This window comes from Alosa sapidissima, chromosome 23 (assembly GCF_018492685.1).
Source record: "Alosa sapidissima isolate fAloSap1 chromosome 23, fAloSap1.pri, whole genome shotgun sequence".
Classification (NCBI taxonomy): Eukaryota; Metazoa; Chordata; class Actinopteri; order Clupeiformes; family Clupeidae; genus Alosa; species Alosa sapidissima.
In genome coordinates this window covers 24,309,349-24,320,573 of record NC_055979.1, presented here as the reverse complement: position 1 = coordinate 24,320,573, position 11,225 = coordinate 24,309,349, and the positions used below count along the sequence as shown (strand labels likewise).

Below are 11,225 nucleotides of genomic sequence, written 5' to 3'. Positions count from 1 at the left end.
GGTGATGGAAGACAGTGACACCACTTAGTATGTTTGAAATGTCCAGTCGGTTGCGCTATTTGGTCTTAGTTGCAGTCATTGCCGAAAACCCGACCTCGCATAGATACGTGGTGGGAAATGGTAGCAACGTTTTCAGCGCTTTTACGGCTATCTCTGGATATTCTGCTTTGGTTTTGATCCAAAAACCCGCCAGAGAGGTTTCCTTATACACACTCTTAAGACCACCGTCATTTGCAATTTCGATCAACTGCTCTTCCTCCTGCGCTGACAAGTTGGGACTATTCGGGATATTGACAAATGTGTTGCGGACCCACTCATTGGTTTGCCGTGGATCTTTGGAGGATGGGAAGTAACGCTCAAACTCATTTGAAAGCGCAACAAGGTGATCGCGCACCAGCTGCGAGAGAAAGGGCCCTGCCTCAGTCTCTCCCAAAACCCCCACTACTGTTTGGAACATATCAAATACACCCCGGTCCACTCGTCGTCCTCACAAATCAAGCTTGGCTTTAAATGCAGCGACTTTATCTGCCAGTTTAAAGACGTCATTCCACCCCCCCCCCCGGAGTGACAGGTTGAGGTCATTAAGCAACCCGAATATGTCACCTGTGTGAAGCTGGCCCCCCATGTTATTCAAAAATTATTAAAAACACTGCTATTCGTTTGTGCTACGTTTGTGCCGGTTTGTGCCGTAAAAATGATCGTTGGTGCTGCTGTTAAGGGTTTTAAGTAGGCTAATTAAACTTTACATTTTCTGGCCAGTGACGTCACTCAGCCCCAATCGTTTGTGCTACGGTTGTGCTCATTTGTGCTGTTAAAAGTAACATTTGTGCTACTATGTTTTTTAAGATATTCCACGTTATTTGTTACACGTGTGACGTCACTCAGCCCCCCATCAATGTCCAAATCTTCCCAAAACGGTCTCAATCGTTTGTGCTAGGTTTGTGCTGATTTGTGCCGTTAAAAGAAACATTTGTGCTACTATGTTTTCTAAGTTATTATAATAATAATAATAATAATAAAGCTTTATTTGTATAGCACCTTTCATACACAGAATGCAGCTCAAAGTGCTTTACATTTGAAGCATGTAACACAATAGTAGTCAGTCAGTCATTATCAATCACTTTTCTTTGCTGTTTATGATATGCTCAGCAACATATCAAAAATATAGAAAATGACGTCATAAGACTGGCAGCCTTAACCCTCTTAAATATGGTTTATTTATTACTCGTGTGACGTCACCAGCCCCCCATCAATGTCCAAAACTCACCAAAATGGTCTCAATCGTTTGTGCTATGTTTGTGCTGATTTGTGCCGTTAAAAATAACATCTGTGTAGCTATGTTTTTAAGTTAACACGCTTTGTTACATGTGTGACGTCATCCAGCCCCTCATCAGTGTCCAAATCTCCTGAAAATAGTTGCGATCGCGTTGGCTGTGCGTGCTGATTTGTGCCATTTAAAGAAACGTTTGTGTAGGCCTACTATGTAGAAGTTGCCCAGCAGTTGTAGCCAATCAATGTCCAATCGTTGTCCTAAAGTTTGTGCTGATTGTGCTGTTAAAAAAAAGAAACATTTGTGTTGTTATATTTTTTAAGTTACAAAGCTATATCGTGCTGATCTTAACCGAGAAAAGAAAAGAAGATGTGCTACTATTTAGGCCTACGTGGCTGTTTGTGCTGCCAGGGATTTTATAGTACACCAGTTGCTTGTGCATAATGTCAGAATTACTGCAACCCAGTGGCGTCATGCCCATTGAAGTTAAGGGGGCACATGCTATGACCGTGATGTAATATCTGTTTTTGTTTACAAAATGACAGTAGAAATAGTCCTTTACTACAACTCCTCTACAAACCAACCAAAACACTAAATCAAGTTTACAGACACAAAGTCAAAAACAGCAGCAAATCTTTAGAGGCGGAGAGCCAACAGCAGTGGCCAGCAGCATTTCTCCTGATAAATTATCTTATATCTTAATTATCTTATATCTTAATTATCTTTGTTATATTGAGAAATATAACAAAACAAATGAACACATTACTAAAAGATAATTAGCTTTGTATTCTAGAAGACATAAAATAATTAATTTGTGTTCTTGAGATAACACCTGACTGAAAGAGGTTGAGGTTTTTGTACGAGTCTGTATCACTGTATGAACTGCCATGTACTGCTATCAATTCTATGAGCACTCATGCAGTAATAATCTCCTGCATCTTCACTCTGGACTCCACTGATGGTCAGACTGTAGTCATTCCCAGATCCACTGCCACTAAACCGAGATGGAATACCAGACTGGAGCCTGTTCACTCTATAGATGAGGAGTTTGGGTTTCTCCCCAGACTGCTGTTGGTACCAGGAGATGCATGACGGTGTGCCACAGGGGTCATACAAGCTTCCACTGCGTTTACAGCTGATTGTGACTGTGCCCCCTGGACTGGTCGATATGGCTGGAGTTTGAGTAACGGTCACCTGTGCCCTGCAGTCTGTGGAAAGAAAAAAGCAATGTCAGCATATTGTTTGTGTAAACAAACTGTAGTTTAGTAAATATATGTATACATATATGATAATTGTACTGCATCACAACAACATGTGCCAGTGTTTACTGTAGATGTGTCAGCACTCCAACTCCCAAACTCACCTTGGATGTAGAGGAGCAGAGAGTAGATGAAGAGGGTGATGAACGCCATTGTTGTGGATGAAGAGGACAGTAGTCAGTCATGAAGCCCTTAGCCGCTCTAAAAACATGAAGATACGGGGAGAGCATGCAAACTAGCATCTCTATGGAAATCACCTTCCTGACGTTACACTGAGCTGCACACATCTATCACACACACACAAGACGCTAAAGGTGCTTGCACACCGCCCCAATAAACATCAACAGACTCCAATAATCTCCAACAAACTCCAATAATCTCCAACAAACACCAACAAACACCAACGATCTCCAACAGTTGTGTCAGTGTTCAGCACCATCAGTCTGTGTGTTCGTGTTTGTAGATGGAGTTGGTTTAGTTCAAAAGTTTGTCCTTTCAGCTACTGTCAGGCAGTTTGGAGCTGGAAAATGTTTTTCTAAACATCCTAAAGAGGGTTTAAAGATAACAATTGCAATCAACAGCTACCATCCTCAGAGTCAGATATGCAGTAGAACTTCCAATAATTGGGGAAAGTTATTAGGAGAAATAATGGGGCCACATTTATGAATGGGAAATGTTGATTTTGTTAACAAACAATTGAAAATGTTAGACAGGGGACATTTAAGAATCCAACCAGAACAAAGACACTCTTAAATTATAAAATAGAAATGTGTATGGAGAAGCTATTTACATCTGGAGATTTTTGAACCATCAGGGGTATTTTTTATCAGGGTAACAGGAAACCAGGGCACAAATGGCCCATCCATGTGTGTATCCACATTAATGAAATATGTAGAATGGCTTCTCACTTTAAACGCATTTCCACCATGGTGCCCTTGAGCAATGCACTTAACCGCACATTGCTCCTGGGATAATGTAATATGTAAGTGTAAATATATAAATTAATGAACATATACTGTATGTAGGGGAACAGAGGCACATGAAATACCCCCCCCCCCCCCATCATTGTTTGGATCCTTCCATGGTTTCAGCTGTACTTTTATCAATACTAATTGCATATGGGCTATCAATAAGCAATATATAATAGCAATCTATATAATCAACTACTATTTAAGAATATATTGTCTGATATGGTATTATCTTCTGAAGAGGATCAGGTTAAATATCATGATTAGGCTCTGACTTCACTCTGGTGTGCACCACCAGCAGGGGGCTCCACCTGCAACAGTAGATTATCACACTCACTGTGCCACCTGCAGGGGGCTCCACCTGCAGCAGTAGATCACACTCACTGTGCCACCTGCAGGGGGCTCCACCTGCAGCAGTAGACCACACTCACTGTGCCACCTGACTGACTGAGAGAGGTTGAGGTTTTTGTACGAGTCTGTATCACTGTGTGAACACCCACGTACTGCTTCCAGTAGATTGATGGTGACTCATGCAGTAATAATGTCCTGCATCTTCACTCTGGACTCCACTGATGGTCAGACTGTAGTCATTCCCAGATCCACTGCCACTAAACCGAGATGGAATACCAGACTGGAGGCTTCTCACGTAGTAGATGAGGAGTTTGGGTTTCTCTCCAGACTGCTGTTGGTACCAGGAGATGCATGGTGTGCCACAGTCAGAGGAAATGCTTCCACTGCGTTTACAGCTGATTGTGACTGTGCCCCCTGGACTGGTCGATATGGCTGGAGTTTGAGTAACGGTCACCTGTGCCCTGGAGTCTGTGGAAAGAAAGAAGCAATGTCAACATATTGTTTGTGTAAACTAGTTTAGTAAATACTACAGTAGAGTGTTTACATGGCACATAATAATGTTACAGCATCACAACAACATGACAGTGTGTAGATGTGTCAGCACTCCAACTCCCAAACTCACCTTGGATGTAGAGGAGCAGAGAGTAGATGAAGAGGGTGATGAACGCCATTGTTGTGGATGATGAGGACAGTAGTCAGTCATGAAGCCCTTAGCCGCTCTAAAAACATGAAGATACGGGGAGAGCATGCAAACTAGCATCTCTATGGAAATCACCTTCCTGACGTCACACTGAGCTGCACACAGCTATTACTCACACAAGACGCTAAAGGTGCTTGCACACCACCCCGACAAATACCAACAAACACCAACAGTTGGGTCATTCTTTTCAGTTTGGAGGTGGAAAATGTTTTTGAAGATTCTAAAGAGAGTCTAAAGACACAATTGCAATCACCAGCAGCCAATTTCTGATATATAGTAGTACAAGAACTAAGAGAGTAAAGAAAATGCATAGATAGAAAATCCAGGTGTCTAAGTGATTTTGGGTGATTTAATACTAATGTGAATACTATACTATGAATTTGACACTTCATTGTAATGTATGACTATTGATTGAGGCATGTAATATTTCTCTCCATTGTATTAAAAGTCAAGTGAAACATCTACAGTACTGTACACATTCAAAACACAGTACAGTACAAAACACAGTCTGCAATCACCACCCACCAGAGCCCACCCAACCCAACAGAACTAGTGGGAGATTTCACCAGTGTGATCTGAGGATGTGGAAACATTCCTCATGGAAGAATTTAACATCCCCTGCTGCACCCACAAACTAACTAGTGACCTGGACAGGTTTGGGGTGTATAGTAGAACAGGAGATCCAACAACTGAGGAATGCTATTGGGAGAAAGAAACTTTTCATTACAGGAATCTTGTTACTTTGATTTCCTGTATTCCCACTGAATGTTGCATTTGACTCTAATCTACTGAATGATAATCAGTTTGATAGCACTGGTTGGTTGTTCATATGTATCAAAGGTGGGAAATTAGCCTCTCTATGAGTTTGTATCACTGTGGTGGACTTTTGGTGGCGGCACCAGACTGGATGTCTGTAACTTTGTTCATTTTTACTTTATATTTATATTGATCTTTATATATTTAAGTGAATGTAGGAATCACAATAACTTTATGGAAAACATACATACAGTAACATCATAAACATCACACTTTAAAGCTGTGCAAAGTGCCCAATCATTTAAAAACAGATTCTACCTCATGCAAGAGGCTCACATACATATGGATTTGGCTTTTTTATGGCACCTGGTGCCTAAAATGTTGGTTGTTGAGAATGTGAGTATGAGGGGAGTTTTTGTACAGCTGCTAGTAGGGTTTGTATCACTGGTACACTTTCGGCAGCGCCACCCGACTTGATGTGGGCAGTAAGTAATCGTTTTCTCTCAGAAATAAATATCACATGATGTGAAATTGTGCTTATATAAAAAAAAGTCTTCCTATATGATGATTACATTTTTGATTTGAGAAAAAAACAAATAGATATAACAGATATATTTGTTATGCAATGTGCTGGTTATGTACAGTTATTTTTTTATCATTATGATTTTGCCAGTCTGCAAAGAGGAACGTGATTAATTCTAAATGCAGGAAAATTATTGTAAAAATTAACATTTGGGTATAAGAATATTTAATGTTCTATGCTATTCCAAGTTATAAAATGAAGAATTATGCTCTTAAAAAAGTCCAGCATTGTCTTTCCATCTGATATATTTTAAAAGAAATAGCATTGTTTACATTTTCAGCCATCTGAAAATGCTCTTTTGAACAGCAGTTCTGTTTTATCTGATTAGAGCGCTACTGAGGTATAACTGTAATTACTCGTAGACGACTATTTCTGCAGATGACTGAGCTGAACACAAATGTTTCTGTCTCAGTTCAACCGTGTGGTGCAGGAGAGTATTTGATATTAATGTAATAGAGCCAATGCTGATATTACTCATTCTAGACACACTGTTTTTACTTTCTGCATTTAAATAAGGGGGAACATTATCCAATACTGGCACTTGTTCTGTGTGCTGATACTTGAGAAGTCATCATTTAGAGAAATCAAAAGCAAGTGGTGTCTGTTTCTGGCCTTTCTGCTAACTGCCCCGTCCCATTTGTAATCTCCTGATCAATGGTGTGTTCCAGCAAACAGGCAGCCCACGCTGACCGTGCTGCCTCCCTCTAGTGAGGAGCTGAGCAGGAAGAGCTCGGCCACACTGGTGTGCCTGGCTGACCAGGGCTTCCCCTCCGACTGGAGCCTGAGCTGGAAGGTGGATGGGACCAGTAAGAATGGAGTGGCCAGTCGTGGGCTCATGAAGGACGCTCTGTACAGCTGGAGCAGCACCCTGACGCTCAGTGATGCCGAGTGGAACGGGGCCTCTTCAGTGGTCTGTGAGGCCACCCAGGGATCTCAGACAGCGGTCACTAAAGCCCTGAGCAGAGCGGACTGCTCTCAGTAGGGTCCAGTCCTCTGCTCCGATGAGGTGGCTGCTCTCTTAGCTTAAGTCCTAACGTGGAGCGCCACTATAGGCAGCTTCATCACATGCCGTGCTGCAGTTGTTTTAACTTTCTTTTTTTATTCAATTGTATGTATGTTCTTCCTCTCATGTTGAAATGCCTTTGCTTGATCAGATTTTTTTCAATTGAAGATATTTTCTAAAGGCTCTAAAATAAAAGGTCAACATCATTGTATTTCTTTGTCTCAAGTGTGTTTGTGTTTCTGTGTCTCAAATGTTTCAAGTAATGCTGAAAAAAGCAGTCAGTAATTCAGTTGCTAAAACACAATGTTGAGGATTTCTATACTGTACACGTTATTATCAAAAAGAGTTTGACAAACTTTGCCCTTGAGACAGTTGAACATCTGGTAGTGGAGTTGCTCTATTTTGGAATCTGAAAAAGCACCCAACCCTGACTATGCAAATAGTATCAGCAGAGCACAACCTCCCTGTTTCACAACCTACAAGAGTCTAAACTGCCACATGACATGATGTGTTAATGTCACAGGTGCAAGGGTGCTTTCCTTTATTAAGTAGTATAGTGACATGAAATTACAAGTCTTACATTGATATAGATTTAGCAATTCTGCAACATTTCCGCACCACAGCCAGACAGGACAGCTCCCCTCACTTGTACGAGTCATACTACACACCTTGTAGGCCACCATCCATCAGGAAATACATTATGATGAACATTTGCTCTGTCAGTACATGGTCCAGTGATCTGGCAAAGTCTCTTGATGAGATGTACCGGTTGTGCTCCATCAGATACTCATTCTACATGACCTTCATAATCAGATCTCCTTTCATGTTGGTGTAATTTTTACATTCTTTAGATACAATGATAATTATTACTAAAGAGTGGTGCAAGACATTTTGAGAATCCCTTAAAGCATCACTTTACAGTAAATGTTTTATTAATTTAATTGCTGGATTGCTGCTGTCCCTATAAGATCACCATTCAACTCAATTCAAATCAATTCAATTCAATTCAATTCAGACTCAAAAAAGGGTCCATAGCATATAAAAATAAAATAGATAAGATCATCATGTTAATATAATATTAGAAGTGAATTACATGTTATAAATGTATTTTAGTTTGTCAAGACCAACCAATCAATCCACCTATCAATAAATCCAACAGTGATATGAAATTACAATTTTAATGTTTCTAGATGTAACACAAAAGATATTCACTAATGGCATTTGTCATGTTGGCATTTCAGCACCACACCCGGTAAGGACAGCTCCTCTTACGTCATTATTACGTCATCGTTCTGCAGGCTAAACACATTATAGCCACTAACCATCTTTTGATGATAGTACTGTATAAGTGCAGGCTGTGCTACGTTTACAATTCTCCCCAGACATGACTTTTTATCTCCATCTTTCTCTGGACACTTTTCATATCTTTTCAGGGTAATGTATTTCAATTATTAGACTTGATTACTGCTTGTCATCCTCAGATCATATAGCCTAAGCAGAATATCCCAATATCCCAAGCAGTATTTGTGAGAGGCAGCAATATATTTGTATTCCCAAACAATATGTGTGTGATCTCTTACACTGAAACACTGTTAATCCAGGAGTAAGAAGTCCACCTCCATATCAGGACTGCTGAAGGGACCCACAGGTGATCCCACAGGTGAACCCACAGGTGATCTATGACTGTCCAGGTACTGTACAGCAGACTACATCCGGAGGTTCTGGTGTTCCAGTTCGGTTCAGTGGCAGAGGGTCAGGGTCATCTTACTGTAACTGGATGTTCACACACAGGATTGAGGTCACTAGGCAGTCTGAATGATCTACAGCTTCTGTTGTTTAGGTCTCCATGTTGATATCGGTTTTTGTTTACAAAATGACAGTCCTTTACAGTCTTTTACTGCAACTCCTTTACAAACCAACCCAGACACTAAGGGGGTAGCCTAACGTGAGCTGGCTGTTACATAGGGATGTTAACACCAAACCAGTTCAAATTGAACTGTTTAGAGAAAACATATTCGCCAGGCTCGTTTTCCACTGTTTACCAAATTTGAACTCACCTCTGGTGTCATGTCCGTGTGCTTCCAGCATGGTTAAAAAGGTAAGGTGTTGGTGGTGAGAGACTAGCGTGAGAACCTGGTGTCATGTCTGTGTCCTCTTCCAGCATGGTTAAAAAGGTAAGATGGTAGTGATTGACTAGCGTGAGAACCTGGTGTCATGTCCGTGTGCTTCCAGCATGGTTAAAAAGGTAAGGTGTTGGTGGTGAGAGACTAGCGTGGGAACCTGGTGTCATGTCTGTGTGCTTCCAGCATGGTTTAAAAGGTAAGGTGTTGGTGGTGAGAGACTAGCGTGGGAACCTGGTGTCATGTCCGTGTGCTTCCAGCATGGTTTAAAAGGTAAGGTGTTGGTGGTGAGAGACTAGCGTGGGAACCTGGTGTCATGTCCGTGTGCTTCCAGCATGGTTTAAAAGGTAAGGTGTTGGTGGTGAGAGACTAGCGTGGGAACCTGGTGTCATGTCCGTGTGCTTCCAGCATGGTTTAAAAGGTAAGGTGTTGGTGGTGAGAGACTAGTGTGAGAACCTGGTAAGGTGTTGGTGGTGAGAGACTAGTGTGAGAACCTGGTAAGGTGTTGTTGGTGAGAGACTAGCGTGGGAACCTGGTGTCATGTGTGTGTGTGTGTCCTCTTCCAGCATGGTTAAATAGGTAAGGTGTTGGTGGTAAGAGACTAGCGTGGGAACCTGGTGTCATGTCCGTGTGCTTCCAGCATGGTTAAAAGGTAAGGTGTTGGTGGTGAGAGACTAGCGTGGGAACCTGGTGTCATGTGTGTGTGTGTGTCCTCTTCCAGCATGGTTAAATAGGTAAGGTGTTGGTGGTGAGAGACTAGCGTGGGAACCTGGTGTCATGTCCGTGTGCTTCCAGCATGGTTTAAAAGGTAAGGTGTTGGTGGTGAGAGACTAGCGTGGGAACCTGGTGTCATGTCCGTGTGCTTCCAGCATGGTTTAAAAGGTAAGGTGTTGGTGGTGAGAGACTAGCGTGGGAACCTGGTGTCATGTCCGTGTGCTTCCAGCATGGTTTAAAAGGTAAGGTGTTGGTGGTGAGAGACTAGCGTGGGAACCTGGTGTCATGTCCGTGTGCTTCCAGCATGGTTAAAAAGGTAAGGTGTTGGTGGTGAGAGACTAGCGTGGGAACCTGGTAAGGTGTTGGTGGTGAGAGACTAGCGTGGGAACCTGGTGTCATGTCCATGTGACTCCTCTCCACTTCCCTCTTCTCAGCACCTGCTCTGGGCTCCAGCTGCAGCAGAGGGCTCTCACTGGGGCTACTGACTGAAGAAGGTTTTTGTACGGCTCTGTATCACCGTGGGAACTCAGCAACATCACGTCTGGGATCATGGCGACTCATGCAGTAATAATCTCCTGCATCTTCACTCTGGACTCCACTGATGGTCAGACTGAAGTCATTCCCAGATCCACTGCCACTAAACCGAGATGGAATACCAGACTGGAGGCTGCTCACGTAGTAGATGAGGAGTTTGGGTTTCTCTCCAGACTGCTGTTGGTACCAGGAGATGCATTTATTTGGAGAAGAACAGTCCCAATGAATGCTTCCAGTCCGTTTACAGCTGATTTTAACTGAGCCTCCTGGACTGCTGGTCACTGTTGTAGGTTGCGTAAGAGTGACCTGTCCCATGGAATCTAACAAAAGAGGCAAAAACAGCATATGGTTCAGGAAGGTACATACATATTAAATTAACATGTAAACATTGAATAATATAATGTTATCAGAGCTGGTGGTCACTAAAACTGCCAACACTGAAAGTTCTGAATTCACCTTGAATGCAGACGACGAGAGACCACAGGAAGAGTGCAGTGAAGGCCATCGCTCGTCTGTGCTGACGGATCAGTTGTAAGCGTTCAGCTGCCTCAACATCAAGCATCTGGACCAAATATGCTCTGCACATGCAAACACGTCCCTATGCAAATGACTCTAGCAGCCACTCTCCACTGAACACTGTTGTTGCTGCTGACACCACAATCTCTTCAAGACATGAGGTCAGGTTTGCCACTGGTAGACAAAGTCATACATTACAATAAAGTGTCAAATTCATAGTACAGTATAGTATTCACATTAGTATTGATTGAATCTCCCAGAATCACACAGACACCTGGACTTTCTATGCATTTTCCACTGACTTCACTGACTCTGTCTGAGGCGTGTTATATTTCTCTCCATTGTGTTCAAACTCAAGTGAAACATCTACACATTCTTTTAAAAGATTAAAAGATTAGAATAGTTCAGGAGAAATGCTATGACATACTGTAACTGGAATCCCTTACCAAAC

General features: G+C 42.2%; 4 gene segments (V, D, J or C); 1 reads left to right on the top strand and 3 right to left on the bottom strand.

The window, feature by feature from the left end:
* Positions 1–2,119: 2,119 nt before the first annotated feature.
* LOC121698833 lies at positions 2,120–2,700 on the bottom strand. The segment is given in 2 exon segments: positions 2,120–2,478; positions 2,634–2,700. Coding segments are annotated over 2 exon segments (387 nt in total).
* Positions 2,701–3,803: 1,103 nt separating this feature from the next.
* On the bottom strand, positions 3,804–4,537 carry LOC121698411. The segment is given in 2 exon segments: positions 3,804–4,316; positions 4,471–4,537. Coding segments are annotated over 2 exon segments (387 nt in total).
* Positions 4,538–5,682: 1,145 nt separating this feature from the next.
* Positions 5,683–7,101, top strand: LOC121699053. The segment is given in 3 exon segments: positions 5,683–5,700; positions 5,738–5,789; positions 6,556–7,101. Coding segments are annotated over 3 exon segments (384 nt in total).
* Positions 7,102–10,222: 3,121 nt separating this feature from the next.
* On the bottom strand, positions 10,223–10,867 carry LOC121698405. The segment is given in 2 exon segments: positions 10,223–10,578; positions 10,715–10,867. Coding segments are annotated over 2 exon segments (471 nt in total).
* Positions 10,868–11,225: the final 358 nt, after the last annotated feature.